This window comes from Podarcis liolepis (genome assembly GCF_965112155.1).
Source record: "Podarcis liolepis genome assembly, chromosome: 4".
Taxonomy (NCBI): Eukaryota; Metazoa; Chordata; class Lepidosauria; order Squamata; family Lacertidae; genus Podarcis; species Podarcis liolepis.
This window is the reverse complement of record NC_139558.1, coordinates 83,228,254-83,252,251: the sequence shown is the minus strand read 5'-3', so window position 1 is coordinate 83,252,251 and position 23,998 is coordinate 83,228,254. Positions and strand designations below refer to the sequence as shown.

At 39.0% G+C, this 23,998-nt stretch overlaps 1 protein-coding gene across 15 annotated transcripts in view; it reads left to right on the top strand.

Annotated features, from left to right (window-relative positions):
• Positions 1–23,998, top strand: part of ZMYM2 (zinc finger MYM-type containing 2) — a 61,197-nt gene that overhangs the window by 13,740 nt on the left and 23,459 nt on the right. For 10 of the 15 annotated variants that reach the window (XM_083499249.1, XM_083499253.1, XM_083499252.1 and 7 more), the window contains 5 exons: positions 7,018–7,303; positions 10,530–10,695; positions 11,615–11,827; positions 20,750–20,900; positions 21,872–21,987. In XM_083499249.1, coding sequence (XP_083355375.1) covers positions 7,018–7,303; positions 10,530–10,695; positions 11,615–11,827; positions 20,750–20,900; positions 21,872–21,987 — 932 coding nt within the window. The remainder of the gene's footprint in view (positions 1–7,017; positions 7,304–10,529; positions 10,696–11,614; positions 11,828–20,749; positions 20,901–21,871; positions 21,988–23,998) is intronic. The other 5 variants (XM_083499259.1, XM_083499250.1, XM_083499258.1 and 2 more) reach the window with 1 other exon arrangement.

Here is a 23,998-nt window from a genome sequence, read left to right as displayed (position 1 = left end):
GCTCTATGTTCCTTGTCAAACCACTTGTTAGTAAAAGACTCCCTGGATTGTTTCCACACCTTAAATTGTTGTTTTGAAAAATCAGTTAGATGTTCATAGATTTTGATAGCTTCTTGGGGGTATTCTGGGTTAATTACAGAAACTGCACTCCAGTGTTGTCTTGGTTTTAAATAATGGATGGAATTTATGCAGTCCAAGGAATTCTTGGCAGAATGTCTTATGTTTTCATCAGGAGTTGGGCAGGAAAGGTGTGAGCACAGGACAGTTAAGTTCTATGGCCAAGGTCAAAAATAAGTGGTCATTTAACAGTGCAATTGCCCACCAGGACTCAATCCCCCCGATACTGGGGAAACTAGGAAATAGTCAAGCACACAGTTAACCCCTTGTTGATATATAGGTGAACTCTCCGGAATTATCAAAACTCACTGAGTAATTGAGCAAGACTTTACTGAATTGAATGCAAAAATTGGTGAGGCATATGCCTGCATTGTTCAAGATGTTGTCCTTAGAACAGTAGACAGTTAAAGGCAGGTAGAGAATTACCTTGGTCAAGTCCAAGCACTCTGAGAAGTGCAGAGTCATCATTGCCCACCCTCTCGTTAAAGTCACATGCTAAGATTATTTCAGTAGAGGGAATTTGTTGTTGCAAACTGCTTCAGTGAAGAAATGGGGAGGGCATCTCTGTGCAGGGAGATATATCTGCATAGATTTTGGCAAGTGTCCCTTGATTCTAATCCAACTTGAAGGCTTAGATCAGGCATAGGCAAACTTGTCCCTCCATATGTTTTTGGGACTACAACTCCCATCATCCCTGACCATTGGTCCTGTTAGCTAGGGATGATGGGAGTTATAGTCCCAAAACATCTGGAGGGCTGAGTTTGCCTATGCCTGGCTTAGATTGTAGAGCTACAGGCTTGAAGGAATGTCAGGTTTCAATCTAAACATAGAGCAGTAAGAATGGATAAACTGGGTGGAATCTACCTTTTGGGTTTAGTTTGAAGGCTGGCAGTGAATAGGCTTTAAAGCCTTCAATTACTATTGGGGTTTGAGACCAGGTCTCCTAGGAACTCACAGTCATTTGCCTTATTTCTCCAGCTCACAATGTTTCATGACAAGAACTTAATATCTAAGGGTGGAGGAGACTTAGAGTCAGTCAACCTTGATAGGTTGCCATATGGAGTTATTATCGTCATGGCATATACAGCCATTTCCCAAGCCCTCATGCTTACCTCCTGATACTGAGGTCCTAGTCCCCTTGGGGCTCAGGGTGTTGTGAGGTGCACTTAATGCACATCCACATTAATTCACTTATCAGTAACATGTTCAAAGGAGCATCTTCTGTTACCATTGCTTAGCATCAAAGGAGTTTCTGGACTGATGGGGATCAAGAAGTTTTTAAGTAAACAGGTTTTGACCACTTCTAATCTGTCTGTAATCAGGTGCTGTTCAGAAGTTGTTTATTTCTTAAAGGATTCTTAAATTGTTATCCATAGAGAACTCCCCTAAAGGCACTTTCATCCAAGATGTTCAGTTCTCGGACGGCAAATTATTAGCTGCCTTTTTAGATTTTTGAGTGGAGAAGGGTGAAGTTCTCACACACTGGGGTGTCTTCAAGTTAGTAAGATTGGGCAGTAGTGGAACTTTAGCTGCCATTGAAGATACCAGCTAGAAATATCCAGGGATATAGGATAATGTCTCATGAGTGAATAGTGTCACTGGTGGCTTTATGAATATTGGGTGCAGTAGAAACCCCACAGCAATAAATACAATATGGCATCTTTTTTGCTTGGCTTCAAAATACATTCTCTCCTTCCCTCCCCATTTCCTTTATATGTTGAGTTGAACATGTTTGAATTTTCAAGAGAGCTTCTATACACCCTGCTCTGGTTGAGAGTGTTAAGCTTAGCTACTTTAGTTATCCATGGATTAAGACAGTTTTTGCAGCCCTGTAAAGTTGATAATTTTGTTCATTTATGTATGATAAATAGAGAGGGAGGCCTGGTTACTTTTAACAAGATCTGCTAATGGTTCAACCAGCAGACCTTTATTCCCTTTGCTCTGGCATCACAACCAAACTTTTCTGGGGCTTGGTTTTGGGAGTTGTCTGGGTTCTGGTCACTGTTTCTTATATGTGTGTTCATTTAAATGGGATAGGATAGGTCCAAACCATGTTTTGTTAAGAGGAGTGGAAATAATAAACCTTAAGCAGAAACCAGCTCATTATTGTAAGGAAAGTGTTGGATGCAGTTTTGAGCATAGATCCAAGTAACTTGGAGCACATGAGAAGGGTCAAAAGGGGTGGGGAGAACAAAATTTTGCTTCCAGAAGAAAAGAGTGAGGATCCATCTATTTATTTATTTAACAAATTATATATCTCTAAGCAGTTTACAGAAAATAAAACAAACATTAATATTGTCACCAAAACATTAAATTTAAAAACCAAACAGTGGAAGATTACAAAAGAATTGTATATACTATGTGTCAAAAGAAAGATATAAACCTGTGCCCACAAGATCCCTAAGTTACACATGTAGAACAAAATTTGCACAGCGGCATAGAGGTATAATTCTTCTGCTAACGTTTGAGCAGGGGAAAAGGGTTGCCTGCTAAAAACTCTGACCTCCAAATCTGCTCAGCCCCTTTTTTAGTTCTTGAGATTTCACCAATCAAGCTTTGTTTCTCTCTAAGAAAGATCTGAAACTAATGAAAACTTGAGTTTCTTTCTGAAGGTGCTTAATTTTTGCACCTGATAAACAGTTTCATACATAAAGGACAAATGCAGCTCTGGTCAAAAGAGGTTGCCTGAATATGTTACGGACACCACTGTAAGTGACTGGTGTTTCAGAACTTTATGAAGCTTGGCCATAAAGCTTCATGTATAAACTGATTTACAATCATGTGAGGTAGGTCTCTATCACTCCTATATTGTAGACAATTAAATCTGAGTTTGCCTTGTTACGCAATTACATCAATTATCACTACCAGGTTTCTGTACATTAATTTTCTGTAGCAATTGACCAGAAACCTACTTGTGGATTTTAGCATTTCACAATTCCATGTACAAATTTCTTGCAGTATGTATGTGCACTGAGGTACTTAATAGCACATTCTTCAGTCCATGGATGAACAGGAGCTTATATACAGTATGTGATTTACAGGTGTCAAATGCTATTTTATCTTACTCACTGAAATGGTGAATAATAATAATAATAATAATAATAATAATAATAATAATAATATCTTTCTTGTCATTGCCCCCTCTCGGGGACAACGAAATTACTTGGCTGCTCCATCCACCCAGGTAGGGCACTCCACACAAAATCAAAACAACTATAAAAACACTAATTAAAACAATACAATATAAAACAGCAAGGAAGATTAGATGACTTTCAAAGTCCAGGCTTCCCATTCAGGGCCGAGATCGCTCTGGGGAAGAAGCTGTTCTTAAGACGGCTCGTTCTTGTCTTCATCGTCCTGTATCTCCGTCCTGACGGCAGGAGCTCGAAGAGACAGTGACCAATTATTTTAACTTTAGATGCTGTTAGATTTAAACACTGAGGTTCATTCTTTCACAAATTCATAGTGCCTTTGGGCCAATATTAAACATTTTAACATGCTCCCTGACCGCCACTCCAACCTTTAAACATTTTGTGCTAAAGTAAAGACTGAAGTCATTTTGACCAAACCAAAGAGATTTTCCATATTAAGTACCATATACAGTCATTTCTACATAGGAGTAAATTAAATAAATGAAAATGAGATATTTTATTTTATTTTATAATTGGGAACTGTGGTTAATACCGAAAGATAACCAATTATAGTTTGGTTAATGAAGGACCCATTTCCCACATGTGTCTCATTGTTTGGAAGAGCTCGCCAGTCTTCTCTCAAGTAGCAGTTTTTGTAATTTTTTCTCTACAAAAAGTAATCTTATGAAAATACAGTGAGGCAGGTTGTATATCCACAGCAGTGACCAGAGGATGAAAGACTGCTGGGAGCAGCACAGAGAGAAGTGCCATGGTGCACCTGTAGCAACAAAACTGGATGCCTACATCTGCCTCACCTGCAATAAAACATGCCTCTCATATTAATCTCTATAGCCCTAGCGGGAGCTGTAACTCTCCAGTTCGACTTTACCCCCAGAAGCACACTCCTCCAATGTCTCCCGAGTCAGACTGATGCCAACAACTACAATGAAAATACTGCAGATTCATGGAGTTCTTGTTCCTTACCTCCTTTTTCTGTGGATGGTTTTCCTCTACTCTAATCATGGTTTATGTAATACCCAAATTGGCAACTGTTATTAGTGCTTGCACTTGAAACCAGAATGGAAAACCCATAGGTTTTTGTTTGGAGGACAAGCTCCCTTCCTCATTGTCCAATTTAACCATTTAAGTTCACTCTGGGGGTTTTAATTAGTTAATTAATTATTACAATGTCTTCATACCACTCAGTGAGCAACTTTCCAGATTCCATTTTGGCAATAGACATTGCTTGAACAATGTTGGGTGGTTGACAGACTTTACGGTTATGTACTACACCTTAAAAGCCGTATTAGGACAATCTGCTTATAAAAGTGTAAATCTGCATCTGAACGTAATTACAGATAGGGGATTTTAAGTTTTTGATGTTTGATGCTTTATTATGTTTTATATATTCTGTAAGCTGCCCAGAGTGTCTGGGGAAATCCAGCCAGATGGGCAGGGTATAAATATTATTATTTTTTATTAATTTCTGAACTTCCAGGAAAACTTCCCACCATTATATGGCCAAAATAGCGCCCCCCCCATATAAAAATGTAAACAACTTCATTAGGTGTCAGTAATATGCAATGTTGGGACACAGAGGCTTGGCCATGGTTAAGTTTCTCCCAAGGTTGGGCTTTTCAGTTGTTCTTATCTTGTGACTTTAGTCAGCGTTTAGAGGAGTGATCACAAACCATGGTTAAGAAAGGATGCTGGGATTATTTGTACTACCAAACAATGGTTGAAAACAAGGTGGATTTTTCAAACCAAGATTTCTAAGCAAAACATTTGGTTTCAGAAATGGTTTCACAAATGGGTGCTGTACATATGCAGATCATTGCTGAGAACTTTCTAGAGCTAGGTTTTTGGGTGAGCTTTCCCCCCTTCTCTCAGTGTGCATGGGAGCATGGCCCCCAACTTCCCGCTCAATACCTTTTGGCAGAGGCATCATTATCAGAGATGATGTCCTTGCTCTTGGGCAAACATTGTCCTTGTTTTCTTCTCTCTTATCTATTTCTTGAGTAGTTTGTTACCTTTATCTTCTTGGTTTTGTTGTTTGCTGTTCGTTTCAGGGTGCTTCTAGAGCCATTCGCTGATTAATGTGATGTGGATCTAAAAAGGTTTTCATCCACACTATAGAATATAGGTTTTGTTTCATGAAGGACAGTCTCCATAGACAATCTACAGAGATTGTTTTCACGTCACAGGTTAATGGTAGAGGAGATGAGTTAGGGTTTTATGATAATGTCCAAAGTTAAGTGCTGAAGTGTGTTATTAAACAAATACAGTGGTGCCTCGCAAGACGAAATTAATCCGTTCTGCGAGTCTCTTCGTCTTGCGGTTTTTTCTTCTTGCGAAGCACGGCTATTAGCGGCTTTAAGAAAAAGGAAACAAACTCGCAAGAACTCGCAAGATGTTTCGTCTTGCAAAGCAAGCCCATAGGGAAATTCATCTTGCGGAATGACTCAAAAAACGGAAAACTCTTTCGTCTTGCACGTTTTTCGTCTTGTGAGGCATTCGTCTTGCGAGGTACCACTGTACTGATCTATTTGTATATGAGAAGTTTCAGTTCCTTAAGATAGTGAAGTCCAGTTACTCAAATCATGGCACAGCTTAACATTTACCAATTAGTTATTTTATCATCTCCATTTCTAAATGGCAAATTATTGAAATTTCTATAGCACTGTATAAAATATTATGATTGTATACAAAGTTCAAACACAAAATACCATAAAAATTAGATCATATGTTTTGTGTGGAAATTGTTCGATTTGGTTGTGTATGCTTTGATGTTTATGACCATTTTTGTTATGTTGTAATTAGATATTTCCTTCATGTTGCAAGCCGCCTTGAGTGGCATACAAATAAAATTATGTACGTGTGTATGTATGCATAATCATTAGAGTGACAACCTAAATATGTAATTAAAACATAGGTATCTCGGTTTAAGAACAGTCCTGTTTACAAATGATTCGGTTTACGAACACCACAAAACCAGAAGTAGTGTCCCGGTTTGAGAACTTTACCTTGGTCTAAGAACAGAATCCGAACAGTGGAAGGGCTTTTTACTTCCTCCTTGAAAGTGAGGCATACAGCAAATTTGTTTTAAATCTTGAGTGGGCAACCTGAGGCCTGGGTGCTGAATGTGGCTCTCCAGGCCTTTCCATCTGGCGCCGGAAACACTCCTCAAGCTATAACCCGCACTGACCCTGCTTTGTAACCCAAGTGCATGTGCCTGGCTAGAATATGCTCTTGAACTCTGATAATAGTTTTCTGATGGAGGATAGAGAGGTGTGTGAGTGTGTGTAGAAACCAGTGTACTGTACATTTGTTGATCCATTCAGTGTGGCCCTGCCTACCGCTAGAATTTGGTCCTCAGATGTGAATGCTGAAAAAGGTTTCCCCAATTCTGATATCGTCTTCCCCACCCCCTCTGTTCCATCTTCAAAGTCAGTTATCACAGAGTAGGATAATGTCTTCACGTTCACGGAATTCTCCTGAGCATTGTGTTGGAATTTTGAAGACAGGGCATTCTATTGCTATTCCCATGACTAGCAGGTGGTGATCTGCAAATATTTATTATGCAGTATGGGCATTGTTGTATCCCAACATCTTTTTATGTTACTAACACTTATCATTTAGCCTTTTGGAAAAACTGAGTGCGTCTCTTTTACCTACACTGGGAACAGAATATTCTCCTTCACTGTCAAATTGCTTGTCATATTGAGAGGTAATTTTTAAATTTTAACTTTATCTATTTTGTCTCTTTAAGATTCCTGGATATCTCAGTCAGCTTCATTTCCAAGAAATCAGAAACAACCAGGTGTGGATTCTCTGTCACCGGTGGCATCCCTCCCAAAACAAGTCTTCCAGCCTCCTACACAACAGCAGCCTTCTAAGCAGGTCAAAGTCACATGTGCTAACTGCAAGAAACCTTTGCAGAAGGGCCAGACTGCATATCAGCGGAAAGGATCAGTTCACCTTTTTTGTTCCACTACCTGCCTTTCATCATTCTCGCATAAACCAGCTCCAAAGAAACTCTGTGTTATGTGCAAAAAGTAAGGGATAGATCTTACTGCTTGATCCTTGCCAATGTGATCAGTATTCCTGTTCAACGTTCCAAGAACTCAGTAAAATATATTATTTTTATTCATTCATTTATTTATTTCATAAAATATATACACTGCTTGATAGTTGGTTTTTTATATAAAAAAACCCGTCCTCAAAGCAGTTTATCCAGGACATGAATGAGCTACCCTCTTTCAACTTATTCTTGTTCATACTTGTCATAAAAACTGATAGGCATTGAGTTGGTTCAGATGTAATGACCAAATCATTAGCCCATTTTGAAGGGTCTTCTTGATAAAGCAAACTATAGTTAAGCACAAACCATGATTTGCTCATAGTGGGAGATGGGAAATTGTTGGCTTGAGTGCCCATTCACATTGAGCTAACCATGGATCGATCATTATTTAGCTAACAAAATTTATATAACGCTTAATCAGCAAAAACCTCTAAACAATTAACATGAAAAAATATAAAATAACTAAAATGAAGGTGGTTTGTATAAAAAGTTTTCTCCTTATCACACGCATGTTTAGTTTTTCTCTGTATAATATAATCCTATGCCAATACTGAGACTTGGAAAGAGGAACAAACCTAGTTAAATTTCGTACTACTTAGCATCTTAGTTTTGTTCACTGTTTCCTCTTCTGGAATCCATGAAGAATGCTGTTTGGCACTAATGATGTGGGTGTATAAACAGTTCTGAAAAAGCAAAATATAAAATTAAGCTGAGACTTGTGGGAAGCATGGGTGGAGCATTTTGGCCTAATTTGTACACATTTGTTGAGTGCTAGCAGTGAGGTCTGTGGGTGGTGCCAAGTCCTGCTTTGCTTTGTTAATGAAACACGATTAAATCCAGTGTGTTAATATTCTTGAAACCCTTTTAAGTTACCCATCTAAACAATATTAACTGCTACATCGAGACATGCTGGACAGTTAGATAAATTGATTTTGACATCAACTTGTAATTTAAAAATGTATAACTTTGCTTTTGAAGCTGTCAGGTTTACTGAGAGAGAAGAATTGTAACACTCTGTTGATCCACTGGCTGTCTGCAGCTAGGTAGCTGTCTTCCTGTTTTATTAGAGTAAAATCACTTCAAGTTAATAGGGCTTAGCTTATGCATACTTCAGTACAAGAGACCTCAGGTTTGTGAGTATCTAGTGAGCAATGAGCAGCTACAGCCCAAAAGAATTAAATGTGCTCCCATTCCCTTTTGTTAAACAACAACAAACGTTTGCTTTATGGTGTTTCTGTTTATAATTGATATTTTTGCTTCTCATGGTATTCCACGTGTCTCCAAATAATACTTTTACAAATAAACTTTTCCATTTTCTTCATTGCATTTTCACCACTATTGAGCACTGATGTAGATATAAGACTAATTCCTTTTAAATTGTGGTTTGTGAAATGGGAGACTCCACTCCCAGCTCCCCAAAGCAATTGATCCCTCTTTCCTGCCACAAGCCATGGCTTTACGTTACAGTTGCATCTATGGCAAAATAATTTCATAAACAGATTGAACTACGTTTTCACACTCTAATTTACAAAGAAACAGGATTTGTTCTCCATAGTTTGCATTAGGTGTCCATGATATATGAAAATATGTTTTCACTTACAGATAGGTAGCCGTGTTGGTCTGCCATAGTCAAAATAAAAAAATTCCTTCCAGTTGCACCTTAAAGACCAACTAAGTTAGTTCTTGGTATGAGCTTTCGTGTGCATGCACACTTCTTCAGCACTTCTTCAGCACACTTCTTCAGCAGTGTATCTGAAGAAGTGTGCATGCACACGAAAGCTCATACCAAGAACTAACTTAGTTGGTCTTTAAGGTGCTACTGGAAGGAATTTTTATGTTTTCACTGCAAGATGAGAAGGGGTGTACCTATCTCCTGATACAGTGGTGCCTCGCAAGACAAAATTAATTCGTTCCGCGAGTTTTGTCGTCTTGCGATTTTTTCGTCTTGCGAAGCACGGTGTCGGGAAAGTTTTGGAAAAGCTTCAAAAATCACCAAAGTCTTTAAAAACCTCAAAAAAGGCTACCACACCGCGTTCTATGAGTTGCTCCTAGAAGTCAAGTCGCAACTGTATTAGCGGTGTTAAGAAAAGGGAAACAAACTTGCAAGACGTTTCCGTCTTGCGAAGCAAGCCCATAGGGAAAATCGTCTTGCGAAGCAGCTCAAAAAACAAAAAAACCTTTCGTCTAGCGAGTTTTTTGTCTTGCGAGGCATTCGTCTTGCGAGGTACCACTGTACTCAAGGAGAAAAGACTGGCTTTTGATATGCAAACCATTATTTGCACTGCTCCTTAGTCTACAGCAGGGATAGCCAATGTGGTACCCTCCAGCAGTTATGTACAGGGACTGTCTGCTCCAGCCAGCATGGTCCATGATCAGGGTGACGGAAGTTGTTGTCAAAAACATCTGGAGGGCACCAGGTTGGGGAATACTTGTTTAACAAGCAGGAACTAGCTGAAGTAAGCCTTGGGCTTGCATGCTCCTCCCTATTCTCCCTCTCAGCCTAGAAGAGCAACTTAAAGGATTCCACTTTTAATTGCAATCTGTCAGGTCAGCCATAAAAAACTGGTTAACACAAACTGTGGTTGACTTTTTAAAAACTAACTTCAAACCACATTTTCTGAAGCTGGCTTTTTAAAATTTAAGCATAGTTAATGCTAACCACAAGCAGGGATTTGGATGACGCCAAAGTTATGTTTAACTGAAGAAGTGAAAGCATTGTCTTTGGTTGCGCAGCTTGTTCCTTCTTGTGTGTGTCACATTAAACCATTTTTAGCATGATGTTCAAATGCAGCCAGTGGGATGCCCCCTCCCATTTTGGGTGGTGGGAGGGAGGGGGCTCTTGACAATACCAAATTGTTCCCAGTGTGGTGTAGTTAAGAGCGGTAGATTTGTAATCTGGTGAACCAGGTTCGCATCTCCGCTCCTCCACATGCTGCTGGGTGACCTTGGGCTAGTCACACTTCTCTGAAGTCTCTCAGCCCCACTCACCTCACAGAGTGTTTGTTGTGGGGGAGGAAGGGAAAGGAGAACGTTAGCTGGTTTGAGACTCCTTCGGGTAGCGATAAAGCGGAATATCAAATCGAAACTCTTCTTCTTCTTCCCAGTTTTTTGTTCAGACTTTTAAATCTTGTACTATCTGTGACTATTGTACTTTATGGTGGCTCCTAATATTTAGAGGACTTTCCCTTCTTATCTTTCAGAGACATAACAACAATGAAAGGTACCATTGTTGCTCAGGTTGATTCAAGTGAGTCCTTCCAGGAGTTTTGCAGTACGTCATGCTTGTCCTTCTATGAAGACAAACAGAATCCCTCAAAAGGAATCTTAAATAAGTCTAGATGCACTATTTGTGGAAAACTAACAGAGGTTTGTTTGTTTCTCCCATCCCTCATTTATACACTAATATAATATTTAAGTTTCTCAGGAAATTACTTAGGTAATATTTCTCACCAATATTTCTTATGTGGGCAGAATTTTCACTTGAGCCACTTGTCATGCTCTTCAGTCTTCTGGCAGCATACAAGTTCTCATATGATAGCTAGGAAATGAAAATTATTTACCTAGCTTTTCCAGGTTGGTTAGTTTGCATTTCTGCATCCTTCACAGACTTGAAATTTCTTACATTAAGTATTATTTGATTCTTTTTAGTTACGACTTGTGGTAGTCTCTATCCTTGTCGTTACCATTAGTCTGTTATTTTCCTACTTTGCAAAGATAGAAATAATGCATGTACTGTAATGCGTGGTTCAACTTTGTCAGTGTCTGAGGCAAGGAGGAAATTTGGTGCATTTTGCTCTTTGTGCTTTTAATATACATGTAAAACTCATTTTTCCTCACATTTGCCCATAGTGCAGCTTATTCTGTGAATATTAGTTCTATGGAAAATGGTATTTTTCTTAGAAGAGGGTATTAGTTTCCAATCTTTGAAAATTAACTTTTTGAGAGTTACTAAATTTCTGTGGTGATTGAATATATTGTAAAACAGAATATATTTTGCCTTAAATGTGAAAGTTTACCAAACACATTTTATTTCATTCTGGTTTTTTAATACTCAGTCATGTACAGAATACTTACCGATATTTTGCCAGTCATATATTTTACAGTCAAATTGTATTTAATGTAGTATCCTCTGTTCCTGTTTTGTTTTTGTTTTTTAAGTTTCAAAAGTACCAAATGCAGCTTGCATTTCTGAAATTGCATTTTCCACATTTTAATCCAAATTTATGTTTAAAAGCTGTTATCTGTCATGTAACTCATTACAGTAAAATTGTTTCCCCCCTTTTAGATCCGTCATGAGGTTAGCTTTAAAAATATGACACATAAGCTGTGTAGTGACCACTGCTTCAATCGATACCGAATGGCAAATGGCTTAATAATGAATTGTTGTGAGCATTGTGGGGAATACCTGCCAAGTAAAGGAGCAGCAAACAATATCCTTATGGTTGATGGAGAGCCGAAAAGATTCTGTTGCCAAAACTGCGTTAGTGAATATAAACAGGTAACTCTTTATCTTCCATTGTCATTTAGTGATAGCTTATTTAAAATTGTTTAACCAGTGTATTTTGAAACCATACTTGGTATTACAAGTAGTGTACATTTGTTCATCTCGAAGCATATTCCTTATTTTAAAAGTGAAACTGAGGACACGAAACTCCCATGTTGGTTGAAGTAGCACCTCCACAATCAACCTTGGCCTTTTTTCATTCATTTGGAGGCATGTCTAGGATATGGCAAACATATTTCCACAATAAAGCTGTATTTCATGGGTTGATCTTAACATACAGGTTTTGGCCCTGTATGTTAGATTTCCACTCGTTTTTAAAAAATTAAGAAAAGATCAGCCAACAAAATATCCCTTCTTCCATATGTTTCTCATTAAGGATCCTTAAAGCACTTGCTGTAACTAGCTGTAGCTAGCTGGTTCTTCAGAAGGAGTGGGGTTTGTTTTTTGTCCTATCCCTCCAGTTACTGCATATGTGACTGTGATAGCAGGCTCTTTGAAGCAACATGAGAACTGACAATTTTGTCCAAAGAACATCAGGGGTAGTGCATATGGGATTTTTCATTCCTTTCTCACAATAACTCCGAATGCCTCCACACTATTTCTCCCAAACCTCTCCCACTGTAGTCGCCAGTCCCGAAGCTCAGGTCTTTCTTGAATGCCCTTCGACCTTCGGGGGGGGGGGCTTGAGAGGGGCGGGGTGTTCTCCTTGTGCAACTATTCTTCTACACTGGATCCAGGCCAATGTATTGTTTCATCAAGGTGCTTTTTAGGTTGATTCTAAACTGTGTGGAAGAATTTTCTATTCCTTTCTTGGAACAAGGTAACTTAATTAGTCTCTTAAAGTGGAGAGGCTTTATACTGAATAAAAAATATTCTATTTTCTATCTCATTTTGTATTAGCCTGTCCTGTTCTTAATTTTAAGATGCTACTTATATATATTTTATAAAATGTAAACAGCACTTCTAGAAACATAACATGGGCCTTGTTGTTTTATTATGCAGCAAAACAAAAGGGTCAAAATAGGTTATTCAAGATACTAAAAATGATAGGCACACACTGAAGCCACGGAGAAACTTGGAGAAGCCTTGAATAAGATTTCATGAAGGAAACCAAAAGATACAAGAATAACATGGGAGTTTCCCACACAATCAATAATGCATTGCTGAAATTCCAAGTGAACATGGAATTGTGATCAAATAACAACTCTGTATCTTATCAGTTTATTGTGACATGTACATTTTTTCACCTGTATAGATATTTCATGCTATTTTTGACATATCATCCCATATGTTTTTTCCCCCAAGAGGGTGAGGTGGTGTGATATATGTAGAGGAAATTACAAAATATTATTTGAATCATTGCAGTTTTTGGGACCTATATTTTAGAATTTATTTGGAGATGGATGAACAACTTAACTTTATGTAGAAGGCTGTGGGGGCAAATATTTAGCTGCATATAAAACTTGGAACCTGATAAATCCCTCTCCTGTTATGTGCTTGGCCATTAATCTGCAATTAAAGGCCCTTGAATGAGTCTAGTGGTTTCAGTCCTCCTTGGGGCCACTCATAAGCTGTTTGTTGTCCAAGAGTGAGTAGCTTGCATGGGAAGATGATTCTCTGGCTATGGGAGATATTTATAGTCTTCCCATTGCAGGTAAAATGCCTTGGCATTTTGTAGTATCCCTGGCTCCATATGCAGTAGTGCAAGGCCCAGGTGGGGGAGAGTGTATTAGTGGTGTATTGGGGACCCTTCCCATGTGTAGGAAAGGGATGGATCATTCTGTTGGATTGTAAATGGTTTGTTATGGAGAAAGCTAAGTTACTTCTATACTTTAAAAAATAACCAAGAGATTGGTGCTTTGGCTTTAAATTCATAGTTTAGAATGGTTGATAAATTGGTGGCTTTTGGGGTCTATGTAAGCATAACCTACATATTATTTGGGATTTCACTATAGAAGGATGGAACCATAGTAGTGGACCCTCTGTCTAGCATTTTGTGAATTAGCTTTATTCTGATTTTAATTTACTATAAAGGAATGTAAACTGATTGCATCTTAAGTATTTTAATTTTTTGACTTAAAAATCAACACAACTATACCTTATATTAGCAAACAACTATGGGCACTATAAGTGAGTATTGTTAAATGTGTTTAAATATTTTCACACTTAATATTAAAACACAATCGTTTGGAAACATTTGTTTTGAAATTTTTGGTCTGGGCCTAAAGCTTAGCCTAAACGCAATTGGCTATGCAAAACTGCCTTTGCTTTTTGCTACTAAAAAGTTGTATTAACAAATATTTGGTTTTTATGTAGTAGGAAAACTGATAGACATAATATTTGTACCTACTTAACATTTTGTTTAAATAAATAATTTTTTCCACAAATAACTTTTTTGAAGTAGTTGTTTCAGTTCCCACTCGTTCTGCTCTCTCTCAACATTTTCCTGTGCAATTTTATTATGGTAGTCTTTAGTAACACAGAATTCATGGATAAATAGTTTGAAAGTGCTTACAACTTGACTTTAGAGACCATCATTTTAGTTTGGTTGTTCTTTGAGGACTGACATATTTTCCCACATCATGGGTGCCATGTGAGAAAAGTACTTGGAATATGAAGGCATACTTCCTTCCAAGTGTTCACATGGTTGTGCTGGAATGCATGAGGAGAAGGGACGGGTTGCTATGTGGCAGTAGATTTGCATTGGTTACATATCATTTCAAGCTGTCCTGGAACATCTGCAAGCCTAGGAATGCCAATTTGCTGCTTAGCAAAACTTTTCCTTTCACCTTGTGCTTTCAGTATAACCACATCAAAGTGCAGAAGCGAGCAGAATCTTAACATGCTTCTGCCACTATATTTGCTTTAGGAAAGTCCTCCAATACTTTGCTTTATATTCTGTATGGTCTCAGGGACCATCTGAAAATGCATTAGTCCACAGACAAGGGCTTATTTACTTACTGCTCTTCCTCTCTCTCGAGCCCAGAGTGATGCCGGCTTACATGGAGTCAGAACTTTAGCTCTTACTACAGTGTTTTCTGACTGTCTAGATGGGTAGGCAAACTAAGGCCGGGGGCCGGATCTGGCCCAATCGCCTTTTAAATCCGACCCATAGACGGTGGAGGAATCAGCATGTTTTTACATGAGTAGAATGTGTCCTTTTATTTAAAATGCATCTCTGGGTTATTTGTGGGGTAGAGGAATTCTTTCATTATTTTTTCAAAATATAGTCCAGCCCCCCACAGGGTCTGAGGGACAGTGGACCTGAAAAAGTTTGCTGACCCCTGGTCTAGAACTCTTTGGTCTGTCAGAGGCCTTTCACTACCACGCTGCCCAAGATCTCGGAACGTTAAGTCTTGGTTGAGACCCTTTATTATAAAAATAAAAATCTGAAGAAACAAATGAAGGTTAAATGTGGAAGACAACACAGTGCTTAAGAAGATATGAAATGAAGCAAATAAATCAATAAATGAAAGAAGCTCAATTATGATAACATGAGTTCAACTGGCCATCCATTTGTATCATTGATTTCCAGCTACTGTAGGCCTGAAAGCACTGCTGCAACATAACAGAAACCTAGGGCTGCATTGGTCTTGCACTATGCAGGGTTTTTTTTTCTGTGCAACCTTACTGGAGAACTTTGCCAGGTACATTTTGTCTTGATTCCTTTTCCCCATATTTGTCACTGAGAAGAAGCCATGCAGTTGTTAAAGGTCCAGGAGTCTGTTCAGAATCCAGCAGGCCTAGAGGAAAGTAATATCAATTTTATCTCCAAAACTCAAACACACAACACATGCAGACTGCTTCCTTAGCCATTGAATCTAAAAGGAGCAGAAAACATGGGGGGGGGGGCGGTTTGGAGAAAAAGGAAATACAGAAAGTATCTAAAAATTCCAGGTTATTAGGTGATGGGTTGGAGAGGCAGTTCAAGTCCGAGACCTGCATGTGCTGCAGAAGTGATGCTATAAAGATGATTTAACATGCCTTGCTGAATGCATTTCCGTAACACAAGGAACATGTTGCCATTTTATGTCAGTCGCTGTGAGGGTTTTGCTGAGTTTGCCCATAGATCCTATCACAATACAGCTGAGCATTCACTCTTTACACTTCAGCTGCTAACCAGTCACTCTTGATGGACATTACGGCTGTGTGTTAATACATGCGTCAGTAAAGGTGTCTGCACTAGATAAGTGAGTGAAGCAGTTTACAGATTTTATTCTGGTATGTGTTTCCAGAATCCAGTCGCATGATCTTTTTGTGTATTTGGAATGACACACACTGCAGTGCACATGGGTTTTCTAATACAAATATTTTTAATACTGTATCTGGCAAAGTAATTCATGAAACTGCACTTAGACCACAAACAGAATATGACAGTTTAGGCTGCTGTCTGTAATTGACTCGTTTTGTTTGCATTGCTTTATGGTAGCTAAACCTCAATGATTTCTATCTCTTTTTCTTCAGTGGTTGATAATTCAGGGCATGTCCTTTTAGTTTTTGCTCCTTACTTTCTTTGCTGCTTGCTACTTTAACTGTTAGTGCTTATCTGTCACGCTTTTCAGAGAAGGTAGTTGTATAGAATCAAACAAGTAAACTTTGTTGCCAAAAGGTAGGCTTTTCATTTTGAGCAAAGGAACATGCAGCAACAGTGAAAAGTGGTAAAAGAAGGAATGCTCTAATGAACATGTTATGTGTCTGCTTGAACGAGTAAATAATATTAATCTTCAAGGCACACGAAACAGTAATGTAACAGATGAAAGAGCCTAATGCCTTAATTTACTTGAAATTCAAATACATAGAGTACTTATCTTCTGTAGTCAGATGCTTCTAAAGATGTCAGAATGAGTCTTGCAGGAGAGTGGTAACTTTACTTTATTTGCTGTTTAGATCTGTGAACCCTTAAAGTAACACCTGAATTCTTAATTCGTATTCTGCTTGTAGGCTTTTTTCCTACCTTAAGGAAAAAACTTACAAAACTTACTTACAAAACTGCTTGTACCTTTGTTTTTCTTTTGTTCCTTTAGTAAGCAACTTTCTCCCTTCCTTTAATCTTCTCACCACGGCTAACTCTTTCTGCTTCCAAAAGCTCTTCTGTGTATAAAACACATTGCTGTATCTAACTTAACTTTCATATGCTTTTTTGCTGTATTTATAAGATTTCTTATCCGCCCTTTACCGCAAGATTGCAGTGCGGGTTACAAAAATACAGTTATAAAAACAAGTAAAATTGTTCAAACAAAAAAAAGGGGAACATAGATTCAACAAAAGAAGGTGGGTCCCACAAAACAAAATAAGTTAACTGTGAAAAGGCCATGGGAAAGTGTCTTACTTTCACACAAAGTTCTCTGGTACTTTTTACTACATGGTTCCTATATTTAACATCTAAGTCACTGGGAGAGATCATCTGGGGGTGTGAGCTGATTGGTGATTGGGTGTCACCAGTATTTTGATGATTCCTAGTTTCACATCTCCTTTTCATCTAATCCAGCTGAGGCAGTGGGAATTGTGAGCGGTGCATGGGTTTGTAGTGGCTGAGGGCCAGTAAACTGAAACTTGGTACAGGGAAGACATGAATATTGTTGGGGGGTGGTTTGTCTGCCCAGCTAGGTGGTGCTCAATCTGGTTTGGATGAGGTTTCACTCCCCTCTATATCACAGATAGCTAAAAACCCTCAACTAGCCTTTCAGAAGTGTGCTTAAATGTAAGGTGGTTTACACCAGAAACGGGCATGCCATATCATTTTTTGGGAGGAGGGAATTTCATGATTCTGAAGCCACCACACTAAATAGTGTTTCTTATAGATGTCAACCTAATGTCAGTAACCACTGGTATAAGGGTCTGTGCTTCCTTAGCCAGTCGTAATTATGGGTGATGATGGGTTCAAAAGGGAAAGGTTGCCCATGAGCGTCATACTATTCTGGATACTAAAGGTCACCACCACCTTAAATTAGTGTCAGAAGCATCATGGTAACCAATGAAGTTGTTTCAAAATAAATGTTATAATCCTAGTGGCGCAAATCCATCAATGTACGGGCCTATTGAAGTTTCTGGATGGTCTTTGCAGTTCGCCTACCAACCCAGACTGTTAAAAAGCATTTTGGACCACTGGCACATCCCAGGTATCCTGGAACTGAGGAGGACTAAGATGCATTCCAAACTGCAAACATGAGTGATATGACTCCCCCTTCCAGAACAGGCAGTTTCCCAGATTGCTGCTTGTTCAAATTTCCAACCATCCTTTCTGTTGTGGCTAGATGGAACTTCAGTTTATTCACCCACATCCTATCCCATTACAAATTGAAGATACTTTTTTTAGAAGAGGCCACTGCCACGTTTCAGATAAAAAGAAGTGGACCTGGGTGACTTGTAGCCATTTCATGAAGATAAAAGGTTTAGGGGAAACAACTGAACTGAGGATGCACATTGGTTATTTTCCATGAGGAGAGATTCTGTTGTGCCGGCACTGTATTTTACAGCGGAGTCCATTGGACAGAGAAAGAGAGAAACAGACTTGACCGCAACAGTTGCAGTAGCTGATCAATAAGTTTCTTGACCGCAACAGTTTCAGTAGTTGATCAATAAGTTTCTCCTTCCCCTCTGCATGACCTACTTCCACCCCACCCCTATTTGGGTCATCAAAAACATCACCCTCATTCCCTTGGAGTGATGGATCCTGAAACTGATGCTTCACAGCTCCTGCTGGTTTTCCCCAAGGGGTCAGTATAAAAACTGCTTTGCCACATTCTTGCTGTTCAGCACTAACATTCTGATTCAATCTACAGTTTTGGTAGTAGCAAAATGTTCTCTAGTGGCTAACAAGTCTAAACTCCCTATACAAGCAGTTACTATCCCATGGCCCACCAGAAGTTGCTGAGTTGCAACTCCCATCATTCCTAGCCATTGGCCACTGGTTGATGAGGGTTATAGTTTAGCAATATCTGGAGGGCTACGGTTCAGTCACCCATGCCTTATGCCACTTTCTCATTTACATATTTCAGACAGTTTGGCTTTCCTAGCTGGCCCCGCATGTGGGACAGGTAGTATCTCAGAGAAGACTGCTGGAGGCCCTGACTTTCAGTGTCCTGCCTTGCAACTTAAGTTTGACTTCCAGGACCATATGACTACTTCCCCTGTGTCAGTGGTGCTAACGTGGACCATTGGTTCCCACCCAGTATACTTTGCCAGACTGTGTGATACCTGCAACGTTCATACCAGGCAGACAAGTCACTGTATCCACCAGAAATCTAGGTATCTTGGTCTCTAATGATTGAATTACCTACAACAAGGAGCCTGTCCCCATAGGGATATTGTCATTGTGACAGGATATATGTTAGCCCCTCAGTAATGAGTCACTTCTAATGGAACATTTCCTCTTAGAGTGCTGTCCTCATGCCCTCTAGGACTGCAGAGGAGCTTTCGCCTTGAGAATGAAAAGCTGCTCTGTCCTTGAAGGCCTCGTCCACCAACCTCTCTGCTTCCCTTTGCTTCTCCAGATCCCAAGAGATCTTGCCCCTTCTTTTTAGTGAAAGACTTTATTTTCAGCTAGAGGATGCACTGTTTAAGGAATGGTTATGGAAACACCCTTTGCACGTTTCAAAGCTGTGTTTCTGTACAAAACACAGTTAAATTCCTATCTTACTTAATACAAAGAAACAATTTGTCTAGAAACCGGACGTTTTCCTCCAGACTATTTAGGCAGCTTCTGTAAATCAACTTTCTGATAGCAAGGCTGCCAGCAGATGGCCTTTTGAGACTGTCAGAACATCCTCAGTACAGATATGAAATCATGGCTGTTCTAGCTAGATTCCCCATTAATCACCAGCAGTACTACAGTGACTGACTAATCTTAAAGGAAGACTTTCTTTTTCATGGGTTGCCTAAGCAAGCGCAAACTCATGCAGGGATTAAATGAGTCTGAAACTTCGCTGTGTTTTGTAGAAGAAAGTATCTAGAACATGTTGATTGGTATTTAAAGAAGACTCAAATAAGATCATATTTTCCACTGATCAAGTTAAGGTTTAGGTTTGATTGTTCCCTGTCATTTCTCTTGGTGGGAAAAACTTCTTGGGTGGTTTCAGAGTGAAAAACAGGTTTTAGAGGCTCCTGTTGCAGAGGCAGAAATTACTGTGAGTTGCTCCTATAGTACTAGATAGCATGGGGCAGGGTACCCAGCATGGTGCCTTCAAGTTGTAGCTGGGCTGTAACTCCCACCAGTCCCAACCAGCATGATTAGTGATCAGGGATGGGAGCTTTAGTCCAGCAACATCTGGCGGGGCAGCATCCTGGCCACCCCATGGTAGGAAAATAAAGCATGTCTTGTCCCCTGTAGACATTGTTCCCTTACATGCAAGTCAGTCATTTCATATTGGGTTATAACTGAATTTCCTCCTAAATAAATTAATTGCCTTTGATCATTTCCTACCTAATTAGCCAGTGGTTATAGTAAATGTTAATTCGGTGTATGACAATTATGAAAAGGGAAAATTAAGTTACATAGATTAGGTAGGTGATTAAAAAAATCTAAATCTGCTTTGCATTCACAGGGAGACTGCACACATGAACCCAAGTCCTGTCATCCTTGCCCATAAACATTCTGGAATAAAAATAGCATGGGCAGGCCTATATGCAGATTGCTCTGCATAAGCAGACACAATTTGCAGATTATGTTGAATGCATGTTCATGAGGTGGAACTGGCATAGATGGGATGGGTGGGTGCTAATCTCTGTTGTATGTGGGTTCTACATTCTGTAAAATACATGTGGATAGGGATCCTGTGTGTGGTGACTTGGCCTTGCTGTAACAGTAGCTGAGCTTTTGAGAGGATACTAGAAAATTCCTATATGCCTATTGTAATAAGACAATCTGATTGAGTCATAACTAATGTTATTTTTACTTTTTCATTATTTGCTTTTTAGAAATATGGCAAATTAACAGCTTGTACTGGTTGCAGAGTTCAGTGCAGGTTTTTTGACATGACACAGTGCATAGGACCTAATGGACATATGGAGCCATACTGCTCAACTGCATGCATGAACACACACAAATCAAAACATGCAAAATCAGAAAGTAAGTGAAAAGGTTGGCGTGTTTTCATCCATGATGATAAAATAATATATCCGAAGTAGGAGACTCTTGTTTCACTTATGCTTTCTATCTGATTTTCCTTTGGGGGGAAAAATTATTTTAAATTAGTTGATGCCTAGATTACATTTAGCACGTAAAATAACATTAGCAATACTTATCGGTCACATACAAAAGCTATAAAGATTTGATGCCTTTAGACTTTTAATATTTAGCTACAACTTCTTTATAATGAAAAAATGTACTCTTAATTTTTCCATTGCATCTATTTTTGTCTTAAATTCATCGTGAAGCTTTTATTTTATGACAGAGGTATATTGTTGGAGTCATGATCAAAGAACACACATTGCTAGCAAAAGTGCAGTCTGTGTTCTTCCTTGCAAAATAGATGGAGATAGTTAAAAATCAGTTGAATTTGTTTGAAAAAGTGTAAGTACATTTTTTGTAACCCCACCAAAATAATACACTGAGGCATGATTTACACAAAAATTGTTTGTAATTATGTCTGTATTTAAAAACAATTTAAGCTTTTGACATTGGCCTGGTTCAGATGGTTATCTGATCATCTTACAATGTCATGATATGAACAAGATGATACATGGCTTATTTGTTCCTCCTTCAACACTGTGAATAAACTACGAAGCCTGTAATTAACCATAGATTCTGTTTTCATCTGAACCAAGAAACTATAGTTTCTAGCTTCAGAACACCTGGTGTCTTCCAAAGTTGGTAACTGTAGTCTCCTGGTTCAAGTAAAGTGGGAAAATAGAGATTTCCTGGATTGATTGCTTGAGTAGTAAAGAGGCTGCGTTCCCAGCTAAAATACTCAGTTTGTTAAGCCACGATAAGATGATATGAACACAGCCATTGATGCAAATTTTGAGAAACGCCAACTTGTTATTCATAACATTGTACATTTGCATTTATTTTATTTGTAAACTACATTTTTCTTTTAGGTATGGGGATTGTTTGCCACTTTTGTAAGCGAAACTGTTTACCTCAATATCAAGCCACAATGCCTGATGGAATACTGTACACCTTTTGCAGTTCGAGTTGTGTAGCTAAATTTCAGGTTAGCTGTTGTGTTAAATCTCTTCCTCCCTGGATATGTATTTTTCTGTGCATGCCTGTTAGGTGCTCTTAGTATGTTCATATTAAATAATTTGCTACCTACTCATTGTTAAAAACTACTCTTTATGAATATACGTTTAAACAAGTGGGGCTTCTAATGTACCTGGTCAAATTTTGGCACTTCTCAGTAATTTCCAGAGTTATGGTGAGAATTGTTTGAATGTCCATTCCCCTGCACTAAGAAAAGTGAGATTGTAAGCAGGTCACCACCTGCATTGGGACAACCCATGGTTACTTGAACACAAGATCAACTTTGACCCTGTGTATTAAACTTAGTTTCAGATAACCACAGGAATTCCTGGGTCATTTCTGCATGCTGTAATAGGAGCTGGTAGGAAGCATTTATATCATCCCATGTTTAGAAGTTGGTGAGAGTAAGTTTTAATATCTTACGTCAATGTGAGTGAGGGTTGGGCTTAAGTTTTCCTTTGGGCTGCAAGAAAAACCGAATGTTTAATTTGGCATCGACTGGCAACCTATGTAATCGTGCTTCTTTGAGAGATTAAGAATTACACTGCACAGAACAATTGGATTGGTTTCCAGTGCACTGTTTGCTGGGTGTTCATCCCATATGAGTGACATTTGAAGCCTCAGTGTACATGTAATAAGGCTGCCATGTATTCACGTTGCATAGTTTTAAGCGACAGAGTTCTGAATACCTTAATCCCCATTCCATTTTAAAAGCAGTAAGTGTTTTTAAATAAGAAAAGAGGGAGCAATTGTTTATGCTACTTGGTAGTGGCCTCCAAGTGGCCTGCTGCTTATTCTTGAATGTTATGCCGGTTTTACTTAAAATAACCAAATGTGCTTGTGTCTACACCATCCAGATTTGATACAAGCCGGTGAGACTTGATGTTGAATGGGCCTCAGCCTCTGTTTCTTTCCTGACCTTTTGCCCACTTTGTTTTCTGTAAATGAAATAGAAATTGTAAATTTGGAGGATGGCGAAATCATCATTGCAAGATGGTGTCTTAACCCTGATGACCCTTTGTGCCCTGGGATTATTAGTCTTAAGTATGCAATTGTTAGCTATAAATGCAAGAAAAAAGAAAAGATTCCCAGATATGATATGCCACATAGGCTGCACGGGAACAGAAAAGGTATTTGGACCTACTTTCCCCATCATTTCTGCCTCCCAGAGTTACCCCAGAATGAGATTTAGGAAGGAAAAATGTGGATATAGAGGAGAACCTGAGCAGAGCAAGTCCAGCACCATAGCAACCCTTGTCTCCTAACCTCATCAGAAATTGGATGAAGTCTTCCAACTTGCTAAATAGGCAAGCAACTTAGCAGAGATCTCAGCGACAGCAAGCACGGCAACGGAACTCAGCTTCAAGAACAAAGCCGCCATTGAGGTAATGAAACCCCCACAAATTGACTTAAAGCTACAGCTAGAAGACATTGAGGATCAAGATTGCTGCCTGAATATTAGGGCCAGGGGGAATCCACGAGGAACCTGGAGAGCAAAGTTTGCAAGAAGCTTTTATAGCACAGATCTGTCAGCTGCTTCTGAGGTGAATCTTTAACCTGGGGATATAGAAAACCTACACAGTTCACTTTGTTCCAAACAAACAAACAAAAAAGGCAAGAACCCTAGGGATGTTGTAGTGCGTTTTTCCAAATACTTGGTAAAAAATGACTTAATGCAGAGATTTAGGGTTACCATTGTAAGTTAATAGTAATCCAGAATGGAATCTAGAAAGCTTTTACAGCATTTGGGATTGCAGCCTGAATTGGAGCAGTGAACACAAGAAGCCAATGAAGAAAGCAGGGATCCAGATCAAGAGAGCTTTGACCTAGTGGCAAAGAGACAGAAAGGTTTCCCCAAAGAAGAAATGGCCAGAACTTATTCCAGATGGATCCTGCTCAGCTTGGGACTTTATGTGACCGTTCTGTTGACATTGCATAAAGATTCATTTTAACTTCAGCATAAAACTTCAGCGCTAACTTCT